We start from the raw sequence: 22,527 nt of genomic DNA on the forward strand, positions 1-22,527 counted from the left end.
TCAAAAAGAAACTCTGAACCCATCTACACAAATACTTGCTATCGTACATGGCCCCATACTTTTCTCGTACACGGCTACGTGTCTCGTAGTGAATGTGAACCCGCCATAAACGCCTGTGCAACACTTCGTCCCTCAGCCAAAGCCAGGGAAGCCCTGTGCGTTGAAATCAAGTGGTACAGTGGGCGCTGGTGGCACACCGTTACCCATACCCTGAGTCGTCTGCGCATCGTTCAAGAACCAAGACCAATCTTGATCAATATCCATGGGCATATGTTGCCACGAGAAGTTGTTCGTCGGCAGTGGGAAGTTGTTCATACTGTCGTCGTTGATCTGCGAGTTGAACGTGCCTCCTGCAGCAGCGCCGGTCGCCGAAGCATCATCTGCGTTGAGGTTGTTCCAGTTGTAGAAGCCGTCGTACGACACAAAGGGCGAGGGGTCGGTGAAGTTGAAGGCCGAGGTAGCGGTACCTGCGGAAACGGACGTCTTGGGCGTGACATTGAGCGATTGTGTGGGCTGCGAGAAGACGTCCGAAGAAGTCCGCGACGGCTTCTCCGACGTGGGTGTGTAGAGTTGTGCTGATGTTCCGGGGGACCTTGAGCTCCCCATGCTGGGTGAACGGCCAGGAGGGGCTGGGCCTTTCTTGACGAGTTGGCCCCCTCTCTTGATGGAGATGGTACCAAAGTACGGGATAACGAAGTTGGCATCTCCGGTGCAGGTTTCGTCTAGCTCGTTGCTTGTGCCCTTGAACTTGCCCATCATCTTTTCGAGCACCTCGGCAGACTGAGCGGCGACTTTGCCTCCCTTTTCGCTCGATGCGCGGCGGAATATGTCGATGCTTACTTCGATGAGGCGCACGTCTTCTTCAATCTCTTTCGGAGTAGGTCCGCTGCCTGAAGATGATGAGACCATGCCAAAGTTGAGTAGGCCGATTTGGATGAGAACCGCAGCTGTGAAACCGATGAAGTCGATAGCCTTGCACTCGTAGAGCGGCTGGATGTGTCCCATCCGCAGAGACTGGTACAACCGTAGTACCTCTCGTGAGCCGTTCAGGCATGCGGTTTTCGAGTACGAGAAGCGTGAGTTCGATGCTGCTTTGAGCATGAATGGCAGATGCAGGTACACACGGATCTGATGGAAGATAATCTGACCCATGATTCGCTCTCGCAGTTCGGCCGCATTGGTCTCCGCATCGGCGAGTAACTCTGTGTAGTTTAGCCATGCCGGGTCGAACTTCTTCCACAGGTCTTCCAGTTCTTGGTCAAGTTGTAGTGCCCAGGCGAAAGACTGTTCGGCCACTCCCTGGTTTCGATCGATGACCCTCCCTGCAAGCTGTGAGAGCTTTGTGATACCGACCAAGGGATGGACGTATGTGCCGTCGCCAACATCAGGCATCGTCAGGTCGCAATGCGCGTCAGTGACACCGTATGGAAGGCCCAACAAGAGAGATAGGAACCGGTCGCCGTGATACAAAGCCCACCAGATGCTTTCGTGTGGTGCTGAGGCTGTGCGCTTACGGTGCAGTCCCTTTCATGAGTTAGTCATAGTTCGACGGTTTGTGACAGCATGAACTTACCATGAGCTGGGCATACATCAAGCCCTTTCGATACGCGATCCAAGCTCGTCGCGGTTGACCTACATCCGCGTACCACTTGGACTTCAAGATGAGACACTCCAGGCCTTCCAAACTTGCTGCATACTCATCATCGGACAGGAACCATCGATCCACAGCCTCGATGTAGCGCTCAACATCATCGTCATCCTCCGATGAACAGATTCCGACTGACAGGACAACAGTAGCAATCGCGCCAATATTTCCAGTCGTCAGGGCTTGCGCAGCAAATTGAGGCAGTGTTTGCTCAGGACCGGAGGTGCCACTGCATTTTCTCCGCCATGTCTGCCACCAGTCACTGTTCGAGTTGAGAAGTTTGGTGAGTTGATCGTAAGGCGGCAGCATCGCAATCAATGCTTGCTTGCATTTCTCTCGTTTTGCCGAGTGCGCGATGGTGGCTCCAGCAGCTATGTCATCGTCGTGTCTGTTTTCTATAGTATACCGATCGTCAGCCGCTCCTCCGGGCTTTGGTGTTGATTGCTCCAAAGGACAATTGCGGGCCTTCGCTTGCGCTTCGGCATCGTTGAGCTGTAGATAGTAAGTATCAGATAGAGCTTAGAGTGTTGAAGTACATACTGCATCTTCGAACACAGAGAGGATAGGTATGTGATGACCTCGGTCTGAAGCAGCACGCTGGTTGTTCGGCAATTGGAAAATGTTGGACGAGGCTCCTGAGGAAAGAGGAGTCGGCGGGAAAGTGTCCTTGTGGTAAGTAGTAGGTGCTTTTGGTGATGAGGTGTCGGCTAAGCTCTGGCTCTGACTCCGGCTTTCTGACTTGACAGTCTTGTCTTCTAGCAACGTGTCGACCAAGGCCTCTAGTCGTGATACTCGCTCACGGAGGTTCTTCCTATGATCGACAATGACTTCCGGGTTGGCATGTTCTTGGTCGATGCACCTGCTGCCGCGCGCGAAGCATTCTGAGCAGACATCCGGATTGTCGGGCTGGAAGATGCATCGGATCTTGCGGCGACGACCTAAACTCCATCAGAAAGGCCCACAGTATGAAGACGATGAAAGATAAAGTAGAGCAGGATGTTGGCGTGATGATGCACGCAACAGAAAAGAGCAATAGTGACGCGTAGCAGTGTGGTGTAGAGTGATTATTCAACTAAGGCAATAACTGGATTCACATACATTCGAAGCAGCTATGCGTACCCTTACGCATCTTTTTGCGTGTCGGTAACGTCTCCTCCTTGGGCATCTCGATTCGTTGTGTTCCAACCACCCCGATCGCACGAACCTAGCTCTTGCGACGAATTCGTCCGGACTCGGCTCTGCACGGCGCACTCCGGATCGCGGAAGTTGATGGATATATAATCGCGTCCGCAACTCGTTTGGCAAAAACAAACGGACCCAGTTGATGAGAAATAAAGAGGCTTCAGTGGTAGCAAGAAGTCAGACGTAAGCTGCTGGCAGTGATGGGGTTTCAAAGCAAATCGAGGAGGCTCGGACGGTCTTTCGTCCGTTAGGTCCGTGTATTAGGTCAGCGAATGAAGCTGAATAATGCCCGCTTAACGGCCGTACAAGGACTACTGCTGACCACGGAAACTTATAGTAGGCCAGGATTTCCAGGCAACAATGTTATCTCGCGTTTGCGGGCTCTCGGGGGTTCGGTCGAGTCGGAGATCCTCGACCCCGTTCCCCATTTGGCGAAGTATGCGAGGAACGATGCGAATAATCTCCAGGTGTACGAAGAGCGGTTAGCCGGGGGCTATGCTAATGCTTGAGTCGATCACGAAACGTGGAGTTTGCGGGTAATATCGCGTGATGCGACTTGGCTGTAGTCGCGACCTCGATAATGCGTATATTACCCCACGGGAGTCCCCGCGACCCTTGCTCACGACATAGTAAACCTATCTTCGGGAGGAGATGGGTACGCTGTCGACGGAAAAGTCTGGACCCATTATGACATCGTTTTCGAACGCTTGCGTGGAACGCGGTCGGGCGCAGGCTAGCAAGCCCTATGGACAGTAGGGCACCACACGTCATCCGTAGCCTGCCGCATCGTACCCAGCAAGATCACCGTCTTACTGCCAGCTGCCCATCTTTCCAAACCCAACGCTCTAACCAAAAGGATCTACAGGCCCTGTTACACAGATGCTCAGTATGGTACCTTGATTGAAAACACTGGATGAACATTTCTCACTCCACAATCAATTGGCTGCAGCACGCGTTCTGATGAACAACATGTCTGCAGCACACGACTTCCGTCATAACCAGCATCTTCCACCGAGCCCACCACCCTCACCCCCATCTACACGACGGAGACACAAGAAGAAGAGATCAGACCCATTCGAGGAACTCGCAACCACACCAATACCCTCGCTGCCATCTTCCCCAGCAAACGAGCTGAACGACGACCAAGAATCGCTTTTGACAAGAGTAAGCCAATTCCAACGACGAACCTACTCTTTCATTCCTAACAAATCTCAAAGATTATCTTGACGCCTGTATTATTCATATCCTTCCTCCTCTCCCTCTTCCTCGTCAACTACCGCAATCGCGCCCGTCGCACCGAAGCCCACTCCCCCGGCTTCTCTCTCCTCACCTATCTCGCCCCGTCCAGCTGGCTCGATCCAGAACCCTACCAAGACCCCGACGATTCAACATGGGGTCGAAGAGGAACCATCGGACACGTAGAGCCTCATGACGCTATAGGGCCGCGGCCAGACGAGCAAGGCGAGGAGATGCCCAAGACGGGGAAAAAGAAAAAGTCATGGCATCTGAATAGGAAGATTAGGAAAATGGCCAAGTTGGAGATTGGCGACGCGCTTGAGATGCGGGGGCGCATGATTGTGGTTATGCTTGTAGTGTTGGGTTTGACGTGCGGTATGTTGTGGATGGGTGTCAAGTGGGTTTTTGTCTCGGTATCGGGCATGATGTCTGGCGTAGAAGCGTAATTAGTAGAACGAGATGATCGTTTTCGAATAATAATACGCATGATGCACGAAGCACGAGGAAGTTTTGTTCTATATCTTGAATTGTCTAAATTTGGGCTCTTCCTTCGGAATACCCTAAGAACTGAGGCAAATCACGAGTACGCCAATAGAGGCCGTCATGAGGTCGTTCATCATTAAGATACAGTCGTGAGCGCATTGGTCGTGAATGAAGAATGAAGAAAGAAAAAACGCCAACGCATAAACGAAGACAATGTACAGTCGTCTACAAAGAAGGGTATCGCAGCCTTTTCGACGCCCAGCATAATTTGAGAACCGCCTGACCATGCGCTCAGGGAAGAGAGAAATAGAACACTAGGAAAAAGGAAATAGAAAATGCAACTCTGGGTGTTAATGCCTCAGAGTGAAGAGGCGCGCGACAAGCCGATCGAAGAAATACCCCATGTCGGCATCCTGTCTCCTCTCTTTAGCTTTCTTGATCAGGTAGCTAGATGTATCCTCTCTCTTGATAGCCTCGCGCAGGCTTTGGATAAACACATCTTCGGGTGTGTCCGTCTGATGAGACTGCATTGACTCGCCCTCCCAGTCCGGCCTGAGTCTAGCGTGGCAGCCAGAGAAGCATGCGATGTAGAACTCGAGTAACTCTTTGACACCGTGATCATCGACCTCTACGTTATCTTCAGTAATAGAGGAGCGAGAGGTGTCGTAGTGGGTGTGATACGGCAGCTTCGCGGCGTGGTAGTGGATAGATTCTACTGTCATCATGACAGTAATGAGAACAGCTAAGGCGATAGGCCATTCATCGCAGTTCTTGTTCAAGAGAAGTTGCTCCAGTGATGTGAGTACATCCTTCATCAAGCTTAGAGCAAGACCAGGCATGATCGCACCGAACTGCGAGCGGATGAAGCATGGTGTGGGAGTAAGATCTTCGGGTATGTTCATCGTACTGCGGATGACTTGTTCCATGATGGGGCTCTCAGAGCGTGATGGGAGTGTTATGTCGCCGCCAATGTGGACAAGTAAAAGCAGCTTGAGTGCTTGGTGGAGTATGCGGTAGTGAGAAGATTTCGTTGAGAGGGATCGCGAGAAGACGTAGATGTCGCGAAGGATTCGGAGCGGCGAACAGTATAACGGGAAAGCGCGGAAGTGGTGAGCTACTAGTAGCGACAAGTGGGAGTCGAGGGTTTGCGTTAGTTGGAATTGCGCTTCAGTTGTTAGTACAGCTGGTAGGACGGCATGCTCGTGTGGTGAACCGGTATAAGGCTGTGGCGGCCATGAGTAGATGATATGTTCGTGTACCAGAGGAGCGTCGTCGTTGAGCTGCACAGGATGTACTGAAACTGGGAATGATGGACCAAAGCCGAAGTTCAGCGGAATGGTGTAGGTGATCTCTTTTGAGATTTGGAATTGGCCAGCCGGAACGAAGGACTCCAAGGGTCGTGCGGTTGGATGCCACCCGAGACGGTCAGAAAGGAATGCCGCAGACAGATCAATAAGCGTATGATCCCGACACGGGTGGTTCACAAGATCACCTTTGTAGTGATCAAGACAGGCTCTGCACGGAGTACCAGGGTCGCACTTTTCTTTCCGCCGTTGACAATTGGAGCAAGCGCCAATAATGCGCATCAACGCTGCGTGCTGGCGCTGCTCAGCAGTGAGAGCTCTCTTTCGTCCTTTTAGCGCTCTTCCCGACATACCCTCTGTGCTAGTGGGGGCCAGACGATTGGTCAATGGATTGGGTTGGTAGGATACCCACCCGTAGGCGTCGGACGTAGGAGATGGAGTAGAGGCTTTGCGGCGAGAGAGCGAAGCGCTTCTGGACAGCGCAACACTGCGAGGGTAGCGTGAAGTGCTTGGTGATACCGAGAGCATGGGAGGAGCTCTTCGTGCTGATACAGACGCTGTAGCTCGATTGCTGACGCTCTGTCCACGTGTGGTATCCGGGATAGCAATGGCTCTGCTCCGACTGTGTAGATCATACTCGCCATCTGATCGCCGATAGGATGGCAGCATCGAACTATAGCTCTGTGAGAAAGATTGAGGGATTGGGATAGGTTCGGCTTCTGATCTGCCTCCGTCGTCTTCTGCAATAGGTTCGATGATCCGTGGCTGCTCTGCCCATGTACCAACATTCGAAAACAGCCGGGAGTGTCTCATATCCAGACCACTAAAGTAATGGGATGAGTCCGCAACATGAGGATTGAACACTGTTTCGGCCGTACTCTCAAAAGACCCTGCCGACGAAGTGAAGGACTCTGGGATACGCTCATATCGTGTGTCCAGAATGGGTGAATCGCTGATGGTTCCTAGCGGCGACAGGAGACTGTTGTCGCAGGCACCAAACGATCCGAAGTACTGGCTATCCGCTTGTACGACGAGCGGAGAAGTGGATGTCGTGTCAAAGGACAGCGAGGTGCCATGCACTTGTTCAAACGAGGACTGTCCATCTAGGATTGACGGTGGGGCCGAAACAGTATACTCGAGCGAAGGCGGTTCGTCGGCGATTGAGGGCGGTGCTGAAACCAGATACGCAGGCTCAGATGTATAACTTTCCGATAGTTGGTGGCCTGCAACGTAGCTGCGCTCTTGAGTGCCCGTGTAGTTGGTCTCCCCTTGGAAGAAAGGGTCGTACAATTCGTCGTCCCAGGCAACAAGATCCTGCCAGCTTTCGTTCGGTGAACCCACGTACGGGACATGAGACATGCTTTGAGTCGGCGGTATCGCGCGTTAGGCTGAAGGGTAAAGTGCAAGCGAGAATGGATGAAGACCGTAAGGATCACCCCTTCGCTGAGGGTCTCATGCGGTTAGCGAAGAGAGATGGAAGCGCGGACAAGACTGAATGTCAGAATGTTGCGTTGTAGGGTGGTGTCTGCGTAACATCAATCGATGCCTCCAGGCTGAAAGGTGGCCAAAGTTATATTCCACGCGCAAGCTGGGGCAACATTGGGGTGCTGCGGCTGACTGCGCGGACTTGACTGCCTTGCATCAAAGGCCACCAGGGCAATTGACGAGTAGTCGTCAACGGGCTTATCACGTTGTTGCTGCTTATTAGTCAATGCCTAGAACTTGCCTGTGAACGGCCGCAGGCGGTTGGTACTGGAAACTTTGCGTTGATGGTATGATGTCTTAGGGCTGGTCGGCAGTGCCATCTGACCATGCGCGGGCCTGCAGCATGGTGGCCGGTCAACTCGATCTGTGATAGCCCTGTCACCGTGCTTTGCCGGCTACGTCTCCCCGCTGTATACTATGAAATGGAGCTCGAATCAGAGCTTGCAACGTGAGCACCCTGCGACGTAGTGCCAGCATGTCGGCTTTACCCATTTGCGCGAATTTGGTAGACCATGTCTAAAGAGGCAGGCTTCTGGAAAAGCTCCGCCCCATCGTGGCTGTGGACGATGGGACTAGTTTGATAAACCCCGGCCGTGCGTATGTCTTTCTGTGTACCAGGGCGTTGTTACACATTCTTTCTCTTTGACCTTTCAACGAGGCGGTGGGTGCTACGTCTGTCAGATACCGCTGTGGGGTTTCAGAAGGACCATTGCCTACAGTCGTTGTGCAGAGGCGCCTGGGCAGGCTGGGAATAAAGCCTATGTTTGCCGAGCTGAAGCAACACCTTGACCCTTTTGGGGAGACGTCTGTTGCAACTCTCGCGCGACGGCAAGATTGCCGCGCGGGATGGAAACACCTCGGTTCAGAAGTAGCGTTCTTGGACGCCCTCCCCCCAGACTGTCGTGAACAGACATGCCAGGGTCAAGCGATTATCTAGCCCTTCTAAGTAAACGACATCTCGAATGGACGCGCTATGTATTGCCAAGCGAGAAGCAGCCTGACGTGTTGCCTTGTATGCCGGTCTATCACGGCATGCGACCATCACCGAGCCGTTAGAGGAACTGCGCCTTACGCTGTCCCTGCGCTAGATGCTGCAGTAGTTTGCACTTGTATGCATGCACTCCACTCATACAGATGTGTAGCTAGCGAGCCTCACTCTTCCTTCGTATTTGCGGCTCTGCGCAATCACTTCCCCTTCTGCTCGAGCACGTCGCTGACGTAGACTATCCTCAAGACCATCGATTGCGCAAAAATAACTCAACACTCAACGCGTCTAAGGCGATCCGACCAGAGCCAGTCACTGCGAGAGCTTGTCATCAAAGAACGAATGTGGGGCGCGGACTTGTAGTAATGTTTGCATAATTCATACTGAAGGACCCAACGCCGAGAGGACGGAGTGGGTCCAGCCCAAGGGAATATTAGGGCAGGCGATTTGGCCAAAAGATACCAAAGCAAGCAATACAAACAGATGACGGCCGTAAGAATACGTACATGCGAACAGTAAGATATACGAATGTAGAAAGTACAACAGGAGAAACCAAGCCCAGAACAAGACATGTACAAGTACATGTATACCGAGCCCACCCGAAACAACCGTTGACTTGACGTCGGGTATCATCTAAAAGGAAGAAATATGTGAAGTAGACTGGCATCGTACAGAGCCGATCGCCAAGCTACTCCGAACCTCGACGAGGCTCTTTCCCCCCCAATTTTTGTCAGACATCGATCATGTCGTCGGATCCCTGACTAGGTGTCGGATCAGAACAGGACCACGCGCGCATGCGGATGATGATGTCCAGATCCGGATCCCCGTCTAGTCAGGAAGCCTCGGCGGGAGCGAAGAACAAGACGATCTCGCCTCTGTCGTTCCTTCTGAGGCGCAGATCCTTCCAGAGCTCTTTCTCCTCTTCCGCCTTGGAGGGTGCACGATCGCGCTGCTCGGAACGCTCGCGGTGGTATCGTTTCAGAGCCTTGTTGACACTCATGCCGCGCTCAGAGTCTGGTCCCTTGGTAATGAAGGACATGAAAAGCCCCGCGCGCGCATCGAAGTCTGCCGAGGCGTGTGCGACGTCTCCACTAGGGCGCACAATGAGCTGGCCTTGGCCGTTTGGCTCCGGGGAGTTTGTTTCCGAACGGTGGTACTCAATGGCCTTCATGGGCTTGCGCTCTCGCGGTGCTGGCGACACCGAGGACGAGTATTGGCGGCGGCGGATGCGACGAACCTCTGTGGTAGAATCCTCCCGCTTCTTCTTAGGCCTGATTTTCACAAGAGCAGTGTTGGCTTTGCGCTCCTTACGTTCCTTATTCTCCTTCCGGTCACGATCGCGGCCTCTGTCCTTCTCCTTCTCCTTTTCCTTCTTCTCTGCTTGCTCACGTGCCTTGATGTCAGCCTTGCGCTGCTTTGCTTGTTCTGCCTCGTATTCTCGCTGCGCGCGCATAAGAGCCTTGGAGTTACCCTGCTTAACGCGTTTCATTGGGCTCAAAGGCGAGTTGACGTAGTCACCTGAGTCATCGGGCGAAGGTGGGAACTCAGGGCGGGCAAGGAGTCTGTTCAGTCCTCCAGTAAGACCAGAGTGGAGCATCGCGGGGGCATCGGCCATTGTAGTATCCCTTTCCTCTTGGGCGCGGATCGCCGACATGTCAAGTTCGCTGGGCGAATTGCGCTTGCGCTTGCGATCGGTCTTCTTCGACGTTGTCTCCACATCGGTATCGCCCGATTTTGTCCTGTTGTGCTTCGACTTGGGAGCAGGCGTGGCATACGAGTCGTAACGCTCACGGGAAGGGCGAACTTGCTCAGTCCCGTACGAGAATCCGTTCTGTGCGAAGGACTCGTCGTCGTCGGCTACCTGAAACTTCATAACGTCTGCGATTGCGGGCATGTACTGCTCGTCGTATGCGGGCGGCTGACTGTCTTCCAGCATGCGCGCTTCATCGATGTGCGTCGTTCTCGGAACATTGGGCGTCGAGGAGGGGTCCAGGAAATCGAAGACATTGGGCGCTTCAATCGCGGCCTGCTCATGATAGCCTAGCGAATGCGCCGCTGGCGGAGGAGTGGGCGCGCGAGGCGGGGCATCCACGACTGCGACGGCGTTGCCATCGTCGCGCGCGTCTTCGACGTATGCGTTGTGGGGCGTGAGTGCTTGCGAGTTGTCGTGGTAGGCGCTGTCCCGCTTCTGCTGCGGGCCCTTCTTCTTCTCTTTGTAGAGTTTGCCCTGGTACTTCTGGTCTTCGGTTATGCAGGCCTGTTTCGCGTCTGTCAGCCACTTTGAACAATGAAAAATCGAACACGGCGCAGTGCGCAGTGCTGGCGCAAGTCGTGCAGCAATCGATAGGCGTTGTTTCGAGGCCAGCAGATCGTCATATAGGGCAGGAGAAGCATATGCGTACCGTGTGGGACTTGTAGGAAGTTCCCGGGAAGTGCACCATGCAGTCGAGGCAGGTAAAGGACGCGCCATAGCATTGGTTGCGGTGGCCGTCAAGCTTCTTCTTTGTGAGGACGTCTCCACAGTTCTAAGCCGTCACAGTCAGCATACGGTGCATGTCTACGGCAGGGGCGCATGGTGGGGGAGAGGTAAACATGGGACATGGGGCTCAAGTACCTCGCAGGAGAACGACACCATGGTGGGAATGCGGTTTCGATGGGCAAGGAGCGGTGAACAGCTGGCAGACGGTCAATGGAGGAGAGGATGGAAGAGTCGGTGTGGGGAGGGGGCGCTGCGTCGTTATCACCCCTCGCTGGCCCAGGGAAGGTTTCAGTTGTTTGGGATACAACAAAAGTCGGTATAGCGCTAAGTTGCTTTGGGAACAGGCCCCTGTGACAGTGCGCGCCTCGCGACTCTCCCGAAATACATCAACTGACCGCGCATCGCAGCTGCAGCCCGTTAGCGCCTGCGAATCGCTGCACTTGAGCCACGCGCCCGCCGAACTGGTGGGCTTGGTGGGCTGCCCAGCGCCCTCTCTCAATGGCTCGCCGACTTGGAGCATCAAAGTGCCATGACGCACTCGTATCACACACGGTCCAGAGGGGCACAGTGTCGCAGGTAGAGTGCGATGCTTCGTTCTACCATCCTTCTATCATGCTTGATAAGGCTATCTTGGTGGCTCTCCGCGCGACAGGGCTGTTCCTGTCCGAAGGCTGATCTCGAGAACATTCATTCGCTAGGGCATTGCTAGGGCAATTTCGAGTCCGGTTTACATCCCACCACCACAAAGCCACTGCGAGACATTGCCGTGTGAAACCCCGCCGACGAACTCTGCGATCTGCCGGGAAGGCCGGAGCTGCTCCGTCGATATCTTCCAGCTATCGTCTTGACTATTGGCTTATTGGCTCCCTCCCAGGTCGCGAGCAGCCATTTGCGGCGTAGCAGGTACCCGCAAATACTATCGTGACCAAGACGCGACCCGTCTGCGCAGCGCAATGTCTCGGGCATTGCGCATCAAGTCCGCTGCGCCATCCAACCCCAACCTGCATGCAAACACGTCCTGCATGTTTCAACATGGGGCTTTTTTCGGTCGTAAAGGATACATTGTCAAGTGTATCCTTCAAGGCGATGCGCTTGCCTGCTGATCTCTCTGCCACTCTAGCGCTTTATCATCCGGGGTCTTATGCAGCTGTGTCTTTGTTCGATGTCGGATCGTCGCCTCCACACTGGACGTTGGTGTGCGCGGTCAGTACATGTCTCACATGTGGTTCATACAGGGATACTACTTACACCGCAATCATACGCGTCGCCTATGTCTTCGCAGTTGAACTCCGGCTTCCCCAGCCGCTTGTTGACGATGTTGTGTACGTAGCAACCCCACATGGCAGCCGCTGTCCGTGACGAGACCTGGGGAGGATACTTGGCGAGTACTTGTCCGAAGTGCTCTGCGCATTCTCCGCTGAAATCCCAGTCAGCGCGTGACCTCTACATATTGAGCGCCGAGTAGTGTAAGACATACCAGGGGTATAGGCGTTGGAACAGGTGTACATATGACCGCAACGCCTCTTGCTCCTCGTCTGTAGGGCTTTCGGGGAAACGAGCGAAGGTTGTGTGTAGGACTTTCCACGCGGCGCGACCGAGTTCTGCCCTGCATTTGCTTGTCAGCCTGCCTCGTGTGATCTGTGTGGTGCCCGCGAAGGCCGTGATGCACGTACTTCGCCGTCGCATTCTCTAGTTTTGGCGCGATGGCATGTCCTGTGAGCACAGCTTCACTGGTACGGCCTAGTTTCTTCTCGGTCGACGGCGATGCTAGGTGTGCTGGTGTCACCTTGTAGGGTCCTACTAGAATGAATGAACAGAGGGCGAACACGACTAAGGCAAAGACGACGAATCTAGCCCGGAGGCCAGTAATGCGGATCATTGTAGAATAGGTATACTAGGTCTCTGAGAAGAGAAAGCGATGTGTTAAGGCGGTAGGAAGCGTTCCATGGTTCACTGTAGAATGTGAAAGGCTGCCATCCATGGCCACGCACGCGATGCCTCAGATAACGCCAAGCATTGGGGCTTCGCAGCATCACGCCCGAGTGGTCCCACCACGCGCGGGTAATCTGCAGGTACGTCTGCACGATCGAAGCTAGTTCGCATTGGAACAACATCGCCAGGGCTCTCCGCGATGGGAAATCTACAATTTGCGGGCGGGTGGGCTTTTGATATATTGCGACGGCTGCCGAGGGATATTACCGGGCTACGTCATCCGATATCGCAGTAGGGCTGAGCTTACTGAGCCTCCGAAAGCGTTCAAAACTTTGGAATCGCCAATTGACTGACCTGCATATTGACTCGCACTTCAGCACACGACACCCCAAACCACTTCAAATTCAACAGCAATGTCAGACTTTCCTCCTCCACCAGTCGACACCATTGGTATGTCAATTGCTACCCCGGTCGTCGGGACGTTCCACACGCCGCAAAGACCCGTGCTAATTCAACCGCAGACTGGAGTAACGTGGGCTTCAAGATCCGGGAAGGTAAGGCTTACCCTGCCGTAAATAACTTGAGTACTTGTCTGCGTTCAATTTTGGAATAGTAGGCAACCTTAGAAAGCCTACTTTTGCAGCGTTCTCACACCCCCACCACAGTCATCTAAAAAACCGCATTTGAATATCTCCTAACTTTGTAAAGTCGCTGGCCATGTTGAATCACACTACTCTAAGGAGACCGGAAAATGGACCCCTCCAGTCTTCGTCGAAGATCCATTCCTACGAATCCACGGTATGGCGCCGGGCCTGAATTACGGAATGCAGTGCTACGAGGGCATGAAAGCTTTCCGTGCGCCAAACAACACCATCAACATTTTCAGGCCCAACAAAAATGCCGAGAGAATGCAACACTCGGCATCCTTCATCTCCATCCCGGAGGTTCCAACAGACCATTTCCTCGCTTGCTGCAGTATGGCCGTGGGAATGAACGCGGCATACGTACCGCCCCATGAAACAGGCGCCGCAATGTACATCCGACCACTGCTCTTCGGTAGTTCGGCACAACTTGGCCTGAACCCACCCCAGGAGTACACCTTTGTAGTCTACTGTATCCCGACTGGTGTTTACCATGGCTCAAACCCAGTAGATGCGGTTATTCTTGAGGACTTTGACCGCGCCGCGCCAGAGGGCACTGGATCGGCAAAGGTCGGCGGCAACTATGCTCCAGTATTACGGCATAGTGAGAAGGCGTACAAGGCAGGCTATGGCATTACCCTGCATTTGGACAGCAAGACTAGGAGCGTTGTTGATGAGTTCTCGACATCTGCCTTCATTGGCGTAAAGAAGGACGGCGACAAGGTCAAACTCGTCGCATCCAACAGCAAGAACGTCATCCAGAGTGTCACAGGAGACAGTGTTCTCAGAATCGCCGAATCTTTTGGCTGGGAAGCTGAGTCTCGAGAGGTACTGCAAGCGTTCTGTCAATGCGTACGGTGAGCTAACAATTTCAGATCGCCTATGACGAACTCAAGTCCTTCGACGAGGTCCTTGCTGCTGGAACCGCGGCGGCTCTTGTGCCTATCAAATCCATCACCCTGCCTTCCAAGGACGACAAATTCACATACGCAGAGGCCCAGCAAGAACCAGGCCCAGCATGCAAGAAGCTTCTTTCGACCTTGAAGGGTATTCAGCAAGGGAAGATCGAGGACAAGCAGAGCTGGCTGTTCAAGGTAGAGAGGCCAGAGCAGTTCGGAAAGCAAGATCAGGCAAATGGTGCCAAGATAGTCGGACAACTGCCTTAGAAAGGTGTGTCAACCAAGGTTCAAGCGTGTACCATGTAAAAATCGCAAAAGTCTGAATGATTGCCACCATGGTTACAACCCGCCCCAGATTGACCTTTTAAATCTACATGAAGGAATTGTGAACAGTGTGAGACTGAACAAAACAAACGTGGATTACAAGTCCGCTTTTGCTTTGTCCTATACTTAGACGTGACTGTTACAGCCCAAACACCCGACAGCAAGACGACGTGCTTGAAACGAAGAAGACGATCATAACACCGGAAACGCGGAGCTTGCAACGGCGATATCTCGCGTTAAAGGTGTTGGTGCCCCAGGAGTATAAGTGCCGAGGCGGCCAGAACTATTTCCTCGACACCCCCACGCAGTCTAGCCCCATACGCATACGTCATCCCTGCTTTTCACCCGCAGAACCCACCTGCATCTGCATCATTCGAGCGCGCGTCTACCCAGCAGTGCAACGAGACAGACACCCGACATCCCTACCCTTTCGCATACCCACGAGGCCCGCACCCTTGATTAGCCCTTCGGCAGTTACCGCCTCGCACAGAATAACTGGCACGCCGGTGCCACACGATCCATCCCTAGAGTCACATCGCAACCGGGTGCAACATGCCTGGATCGTTTTCGAGGATTCGCGACAAGGCGAGGCGCCACTTGGGTGATCCTAGTCCGGATGAGGCCTATCTTTCTTGTGAGTCTGCATCGAGAGAGTGCAAGAGGGTGAAGACTGACTGAGAGTAGATCACGATGTGAGGGGTGTGTACGCGTCGCCTATTCCTTGACTTGCGCTTCCATGCGCTTTTGACTAATCAACGAACATACTGACGACTACAGTGACGCGAGCCGACTTGGACAGTATCAAGTCCAATGACTGGCTTACGGACAATGTGCGCATACCACTTCCTCCCAATCCACCGCAGTCATGACTAACGCATCAACAGGCAATCGCCTTCTGGCAAGAATACCTCGAGCGCGAAGAGCTCAACGCCTTTCCCAAGGCCTCCATCGTCCTCCTCCGCCCCTCCATGTCCTACATGCTCATGCAAAGCGCCGAACCCCTCTCCCTCAAAGAAGTCCTCCCCAACTTCAGCCACACAACCCACGTCTTCCTGCCGATAAATGACAACACCGATGTCACACAAGCCGAAGGTGGCTCGCACTGGTCCCTCCTCCTCGTTTCCATCATCGACGGCGTGTCCTTCCACTACGACTCCATGACCCAGTCCAACGAGCGGGAAGCGCGGAGTACAACTATGAAGCTGGAACAACTGTTGGGCAAACGACTGCGGTTTATCCCTATGAATGATAGTCCGCAGCAAGAGAACGGCAGCGACTGCGGCGTCTTCGTTTGTGTGCTCATGCGGCATTTACTGCTTAAGAGGCTGCTTCGGGCCGATGCGAGCAAGAAGGTTAGCATGAGCATGCGGGATGCACACATCAACGCGAAGGATGGACGGAGAACTATGCTCAAAGTCATCGAGGAGAGGAGAGACGAGGGCAAGCGGAGACGCTCGTAAGTCTCTCATACTTGAGGACTACAGAGGAGAAGCTAACATTTGTGCAGAGGAAGCCACTCGCCGTTTAGGAACCCCTCCGCCCACTCCAAGAGCCCGCCACGTATAGGCGACGAACAGTCACAGGAGCGTTAGTACCCGCTGTGATTTGTATCGAAGGGATTTCCTGGCCGAGCCCTATGCGATGGAGATTAAGAACACGGACTCGTTCTCCTGTGTGAACGTAGCACTGCATACACCGCATCCCCGGTTATAACTACGTGAGCGAGCGTAGGATACCCCTTACTCGGGACACGGACCGAATGGGGTCATGAATTACGATTTACGTGTTTTATGTTTACGCAAATATACGAACTGCTGGCATCAGCACTGGAGTTGATAGTATTAATGGAACACGCATCTTAACATCTCTATATCGCGAATTGGGCTAGGAATATATGCGCATTCGAGCCTATGTGCATGTCTAGTCTACGACAGATACCACTAAACAACGTGATAGCGCCACTCATGCATATACAAACGTATCCAGACGCTTGCTTCCAGATCCTAGACCCCATAAAACGATAGATGCGCGCTCTATAAAATCCCACAAAGTGCTTTATCCGAATCAACACGTCTAAGTCGTCTTGTCTTCTGCCTTGGTTTCCACCGGTTTAGCTTCGCCCTTGGGCACAAGATTACCATTGTCGTCCCGCGGTATACGTTCCCAGCCCGTCTTGAACCTCTTCTTGCTTGCGTCGAAGCGAGGCAACGGATGGGCCTCAGTATTCAGAACGATTTGATCGAGAGGGAGGAGATCATCGGGAGAGAAGAGGAGGTACATGTATTTGAGCGTCTCGGCCTGCATGAATGTGTTAGTAAACCAATCCAATGGTTTTGAAAATATGGAAACGAAGGGGAAAAGGAACTTACAAGCCAGAAACTCTCCATGTTGTCTCGCGACGGAGGAGGCACCTTCGTCACATCACCGATACTAGAGAACCCGCCATTGTCCTCTACGATAGTGTGCTTGACGAAAGCTTCAAACATATCCCAGCCCCATTCCCGGTAGATGTCATCACCGGTTATGCGCCACATGTACAGGAGCGACTCTACAGTCTCTGGTCGCTGGAGGTTATGCGTATCAGCTGGCTTGAGGTCGAAATCGCTCTTCCAGCCCTCGCTGTCGGGAACACTGGTGTCGAGCTCGGATTTGGACGCGAGGATCTCGGTGCGGTACATCTTGGGCGGGTCGTCGAGCTGGAAGTAGGCGATTTCAGGGGCGAGACCTGTGGCGGTTACTTTGTACATGCCCATGCATGTTTTTGTGAGTTCGCGGGCGAGGGTAATGTCTTCTTCTTGTGCTTTGCCCCAGGTAGGTAATTTGCGCGCGTCGGCGAGAGGGATGCCACCGGTTGCAGCGAGGGCGATGGTACCGGGTAGGAAACAGACGAGGTGGTCCATCTTGGGGTGAAGTTTGCCTTCGATTCCGCTTGGTCGCTCTGCTAGGACGGTGAAGTGGCTGTTCTTCGTGTATGTGAGGAGATGCTTCTTTGCGCCGTTTAGCGACTCGTTCCACATCTCTTGGTAGACTGGCTCTTGCTTCTGGGTTTGCAGGTACTGCTTGATGAGGTATTCGTAGTAGCTGTCCCCGCGACTACCCCATCGGATCTCGCTTCCGCGGAAGGTGCCTTTGTCTGCGTAGATGAAAATGGGCAGGAGACCGTCTTTGGCACCGTTGTCGTCCACGACTTTCATTACTTTCTCAGCCACATCCCAGTAGTGTGCCTCACCGGTGAGGAACGCTAGGTATTTCATCTCGAGTTGGAGGGTGGTTGCTTCGGCTGTGGAGGACGCACCGCCGTCGGCGTGCGAGGCTTCCCCTTTGGCATCGCGGAGGATAACGCTAGCCCAAGGCACACCCGAAGGTGACTCGTATGCGCCCATAAGACGATCAGCCAGGTCGGTAGCTTTCTCCAGGAAGAGGTCCTCCTCGTTCGAGTTCTCAGGCTTCAGGCCTGGAAGTGTCTCCTGCAAGTAGTGTGCAGACAGCAGACCACCAAGCATGCGTATAGTTGTTTCGAAGGTATTGACATCCTGCTTCTTGTCGTAGTCGAGACTCGTCGAAATCCATTGCCGTGCGTGAGTGAGTTCCTTGGTGAGATTCATGATCATGAGAGTATCGAGTGCGTCCACGATGATCCAGCCCAGACCGTTGGGCTCAGCCATGTATCGACCCTTCTTCGAAACGGGGTGGTACTCGTCATAGCCCCAGCCATGCTCCTCGTACGCGTTCCAACTCAGTAGGAAGGCGTCTTTGACTGCTTGTCTCCGCTTCTCCCAGTCAACTTTGCTCTTCTTTCCGGCAGCACTTCCACCTATATTTGACAACAAGCTCTTGCCCCTATCCTTCTCGTCTTGTACTGTGCCCACGTTTGTGCCACCACTAGACCATCCGAACCAGTAGAACAGCCCCAGCACTACCAGTGCTATCAGCGACATGCCCCTCTTACTCCGCAGGAAGCCTTTCCTTCCCCTCGCACCACCGCCATATCCATAGCTTTTCCCCGAAGGCTTGTCCTTATACATTGGCAAGCCCTTTTCGTTCCCCGGTAGTTTGTTCCAAACATTATCTTCAAACTTTCGTTGCGCGCTCTCGAAATTGGGTACGTTGCGCGGGATGGCGAAGGACATATCTGAGTCCTGGATCGCCTGTTTCGTGGCCTCGACTGCCTGCTTGGTCGATTCGACGGCTTGCGAGGCTTTCTTGTTGGCGGCGTTCTGGAGGACGGCGAAGGCGGAGGGTGTCTTGAATGCTGTTTTGCTGCGGAGGTTGAACGGGTCGCGTGTCGAGTTCATGAGGCGGCGCGACGCGTACTGCTGATTAAACAATAGACCAGGCGGAGCGAGTGTATTTCACCCTTGCGAAGTCTGATAACTTGACATCCTGCTCCAGACTCCAGTCGACTTGGGAAGCAACGCTCAAAGCGCCCTCTGTCTGACTCGCCAGGTGTTCATTGCTCATCCCCAATGCAGATAGCTTGGCTAGACAGGGGTCCCGCATCTCAGGAATCATCAGCCACAGCGGAGTTCAATGGGGAAGCTCCACCTTCAACCCTCAGCCTCGTTGCGACTCGCAAGCATCGCTCTTCCTTGTGGTACAGGTAGGACACGCGTACTCAGGCACAGGCACAGTATAGCCTCCTTCCGCAACCAAATATATCTCAGCACGATGAGGCATATCAACAGCAGCTGCGATGCGGCAATGTGTTTCCAGAAGTACTCGAGCATTGTTCTTATGATCACCGCCCACCCTGCAGTATTTACGATTACCGCGTCTTGTCGTCATTGCTATCTACGCGTTACGTGATGGCGTTCTACACCAAGGACGAGATGCGCTTCCTGTTCTTTGCTCTCTTTTCCTGCCTACCCTTACACCGTTGCTTTCGCATTGCTCGCACACCTTCCCCTCTAGTACATAGAACCGAGACGCCTAGCATCGGAAAGTCACAATCAAGAGTGCATCTACGGAAGAGCAAGACGAAGCGATACGATTCTTCATCTACCATAACCATCTCACCAACCGAAACGCAATGTCAGGCGCAAGCATGAAGCGCATTCAAATTACACCAGACGGCTCGGGTCCACCTACGAAACTCGACACCGATGTTCCCACCTCTCTACCCGACGCCAAAGAGACCAAGATCCACCCTCAGAACGCCCCAGACGCTTCAACGAATGCCTCCCTGTTCTTCGTTGGAACTGCCACCACAATCCTAGAATGGGAAGGCATCCGCATTCTCACTGATCCCAACTTCCTACATGCTGGCGATCACGTTCACCTGGGACCGGGCGTTGGTGCGACGAGGCAGACCAATCCCGCCATCGATTTGGAAGAGCTACCGAGAATCGATGTGATTTTGCTGTCGCACTACCATGAAGACCACTTCGACCGAGAAGTAGAGGAGAAACTGTCCAAGGGACTCCCGATCATCACTACACCACATGCCAAGGAATGCTTGACAGGCAAAGGCGAAGAGTCGTTCAAGAATGTGCATGCGCTAGACTTCTGGAACAGCTTGCTCCTAGATGTATCGCAGTCTGACCAACCAAAAAAAAGTGGTCCGAAGCCTAGCATCAAAGTCACAGGTGTGCCGGGAAAGCATGTTCCTCCAGGTCCACTGAACGTCGCGAACGATATCCTCGGCGCCGTACCACCTACAAATGGCTGGATGGTCGAACTGGGGTACTCGAATGGTTCTTCTAGCGACGGCAGCGATTTCGAGAACGGATACAGGATCTACATCTCCGGCGACACGCTAATGGTGGACGAGCTCAAGGAGATTCCTGAGCGATACAAGGGCCAGAACATCGACCTGATGCTGGTCCACTTGGGAGGCACCACAATTCCTGGGCCTAAGATGCCTTTGCTGATGGTCACGATGGATGCCGAGCAGGGTGTACAGCTCATGCAGCTCATCAATCCCGACCTGACGATTCCAATCCATTACGACGATTACGATGTGTTCCTGAGCCCGCTGGATGATTTCAAGAAGGCGGTACACGCGGCGGGTCTGGATAGCAAGGTCGTGTATCTGGACCGCAAGGATCAGTACAAGTTCAACGTGAAGCAAGGACAGAAGCCGAAGCAATCGCTGTATTAGTAGCCCTATCGGTAGTGACTCTGTAACTAGCTGTTCAGCAAAATTGACCATGATACATGATGATTCTTGGTGCACGTCGGAAACAGGCTGTGGTGTTCGGAATGAAGTTTGACTTTTTTCATTCCTGGTGGTAACCCAGTGTAAAGGGTTCCGTGATGCCATTGAACAAAATTTATCCGTTGAGACGCCGTCCGCCCATGCCTTCGTGCTTCGTGCGCATCGTGCGTTGATGTCCTTGCACACTTCTGTCCTCAGTCCCTCATGCGTTCGATCCGTTTATGCGTGCTTGCCCTTGGGGTTCTTCTTGCCAACGTCGGTGATGGTAAGACCTGCGGTTGTTAGATGCGTGTCATTGGCGCTGGAGTGTTGGGGATGTGCGTACCCGGGGGCAGACTCTGCTTGAGCTTCTCGGCCTTGTCGGTGTCCTTAAGAACGAGGGTGTAGACGTTTGTTGAGCATCGGACCTTGAACTTGATGTTGTTGACCTTCTTGTTCTTCTTTATGCGGGCGGCTACAGTACTGTCAGTCTAGTGCTCTCATCACGTTCGCTGCCTCGATCGTCGCAGGTCTGCGGCTCGCATTCATCGTGCACAATTCCTCCTCCTACTGCGACCGCACCTTTCCCCCGGCGGAAGTGGTAGACGTACACTTGGCATCCTTGCGCCTGCAGATCTCGATGAACTGCTTGATGTCGGAAACTTCGGAAGGCATCTTGACGATTTGTGTGTGGACGGGTCGTTGGAGTTCGGGATCGTGAAGTTCGGAGACGCCTAGGCACAGGCCAAAAATGCTGTGGACTCGCTTGAAACGCACGGGCTGCGAAGGGGCTGCCCGCAAGCGTTGCTGCTTTGGGCCTGGTGGGGTGACGACGAGTGTGGCGTAAACCAGGAACGCCATGGCTGCGTCGCATGAAACAGTGCTGCCTACGACCCTATAACTGCTGCAATTCTTATCGAAACTTGTCAAACTCATAACCTCATCTCGCACGCTGACGAAAGACCTTGAGCTCCTTTTCACACACGCACATACGACCAACTTCCACCCTTCAGCATGCCGACCCCCATCGATCGCGCGGTGCAACAACGTGTAGGTTACTCATGGCTCTCCTGGCATCTGCTTTACATAGTGGGCCTTCTACACGCCACTGCAGCCGTATGCTAAGATTATGTAGGGCCCGTTCTTCGCTTTTGCTGCAGTCGTCGCTGGTGTAGCAGCATGGAGTATCTGGGGACAAGACATCTTCCCTAGTCAAGACCCTACTGGCGGTAAGTTACTCCATAGCAACATATCAACATGGGAACTTACTGACATTAATAAAGATCCAGAAACATGGACACACGATCAATGTGTTACCTGGCTCAAGCACGTAAGTTATCTAAAGCCTCGGTGTGACGAAGGACACATGATAGTTTGGCTACCTTCCAGCGATGAATGCCTTCTTCACACTGACGTACACGCCGTTGGTCTTCTTTATGCTAACGCAACATCAGAGAAATTTACACCCCTCCCCTGTCGCAACAACCGCTGAGCTATTAGAGCGGATCAAGGCGAATATGAGGGTAGCCAGGGAACGGACACCAGGTCAATAAGCATGTGTAGTCCAAGATGTCTATCCAATCCAAATAAATTGCAGGCTTAGTTACAAACTTCCCTCATATCGAGAGACCCTTGACTCATGAGCCAGATTGAAAGTCGACTAAGCATCCCCTCATAACTCCTGCAGAACACCTTGGTAGTCGCCTGGCTGAGCCATTGCTCACCGATTGAACACCAAATCAACCCCGACTACCTCCAGGCCTCACCATATTTTCCCCTCCATAACTCCTGCAAAA

The 22,527-nt window shown here is 53.3% G+C and overlaps 8 protein-coding genes across 8 annotated transcripts; 3 read left to right on the forward strand and 5 right to left on the reverse strand.

Annotated features, from left to right (window-relative positions):
* Window positions 1–132: 132 nt before the first annotated feature.
* J4E88_006486 (uncharacterized protein) lies at window positions 133–2,774 on the reverse strand (the record flags this gene model as incomplete). Its single annotated transcript, XM_049400111.1, has 4 exons — window positions 133–1,524; window positions 1,574–2,137; window positions 2,186–2,583; window positions 2,771–2,774. 4 exons carry the CDS (start codon window positions 2,772–2,774, stop codon window positions 133–135), a joined length of 2,358 nt encoding a protein of 785 aa, XP_049254422.1.
* Window positions 2,775–3,796: 1,022 nt separating this feature from the next.
* Window positions 3,797–4,509, forward strand: J4E88_006487 (uncharacterized protein; the record flags this gene model as incomplete). Its single annotated transcript, XM_049400112.1, has 2 exons — window positions 3,797–3,991; window positions 4,045–4,509. The coding sequence occupies 2 exons, from the start codon at window positions 3,797–3,799 to the stop codon at window positions 4,507–4,509; spliced, it is 660 nt and encodes a 219-aa protein (XP_049254423.1).
* A 387-nt stretch (window positions 4,510–4,896) lies between these two features.
* Window positions 4,897–7,209, reverse strand: J4E88_006488 (uncharacterized protein; the record flags this gene model as incomplete). The annotated part of the gene is made up of 1 exon (XM_049400113.1): window positions 4,897–7,209. The coding sequence occupies one exon, from the start codon at window positions 7,207–7,209 to the stop codon at window positions 4,897–4,899; it is 2,313 nt and encodes a 770-aa protein (XP_049254424.1).
* Window positions 7,210–9,152: 1,943 nt separating this feature from the next.
* J4E88_006489 (uncharacterized protein) lies at window positions 9,153–10,955 on the reverse strand (the record flags this gene model as incomplete). Its single annotated transcript, XM_049400114.1, has 3 exons — window positions 9,153–10,577; window positions 10,723–10,845; window positions 10,935–10,955. The coding sequence occupies 3 exons, from the start codon at window positions 10,953–10,955 to the stop codon at window positions 9,153–9,155; spliced, it is 1,569 nt and encodes a 522-aa protein (XP_049254425.1).
* A 2,189-nt stretch (window positions 10,956–13,144) lies between these two features.
* On the forward strand, window positions 13,145–16,187 carry J4E88_006490 (uncharacterized protein; the record flags this gene model as incomplete). Its single annotated transcript, XM_049400115.1, has 8 exons — window positions 13,145–13,181; window positions 13,253–13,285; window positions 13,440–14,200; window positions 14,248–14,520; window positions 15,124–15,229; window positions 15,373–15,425; window positions 15,480–16,051; window positions 16,103–16,187. The coding sequence occupies 8 exons, from the start codon at window positions 13,145–13,147 to the stop codon at window positions 16,185–16,187; spliced, it is 1,920 nt and encodes a 639-aa protein (XP_049254426.1).
* A 481-nt stretch (window positions 16,188–16,668) lies between these two features.
* Window positions 16,669–18,890, reverse strand: J4E88_006491 (uncharacterized protein; the record flags this gene model as incomplete). The annotated part of the gene is made up of 2 exons (XM_049400116.1): window positions 16,669–16,893; window positions 16,965–18,890. The coding sequence occupies 2 exons, from the start codon at window positions 18,888–18,890 to the stop codon at window positions 16,669–16,671; spliced, it is 2,151 nt and encodes a 716-aa protein (XP_049254427.1).
* A 749-nt stretch (window positions 18,891–19,639) lies between these two features.
* J4E88_006492 (uncharacterized protein) lies at window positions 19,640–20,695 on the forward strand (the record flags this gene model as incomplete). Its single annotated transcript, XM_049400117.1, has 1 exon — window positions 19,640–20,695. One exon carries the CDS (start codon window positions 19,640–19,642, stop codon window positions 20,693–20,695), a length of 1,056 nt encoding a protein of 351 aa, XP_049254428.1.
* A 276-nt stretch (window positions 20,696–20,971) lies between these two features.
* On the reverse strand, window positions 20,972–21,592 carry J4E88_006493 (uncharacterized protein; the record flags this gene model as incomplete). Its single annotated transcript, XM_049400118.1, has 3 exons — window positions 20,972–21,024; window positions 21,078–21,206; window positions 21,343–21,592. The coding sequence occupies 3 exons, from the start codon at window positions 21,590–21,592 to the stop codon at window positions 20,972–20,974; spliced, it is 432 nt and encodes a 143-aa protein (XP_049254429.1).
* Between the last annotated feature and the right edge of the window lie 935 nt (window positions 21,593–22,527).

The sequence above is a fragment of the Alternaria novae-zelandiae genome (genome assembly GCF_023758075.1).
Source record: "Alternaria novae-zelandiae strain BMP 2774 chromosome Unknown scaffold_12, whole genome shotgun sequence".
Taxonomy (NCBI): Eukaryota; Fungi; Ascomycota; class Dothideomycetes; order Pleosporales; family Pleosporaceae; genus Alternaria; species Alternaria novae-zelandiae.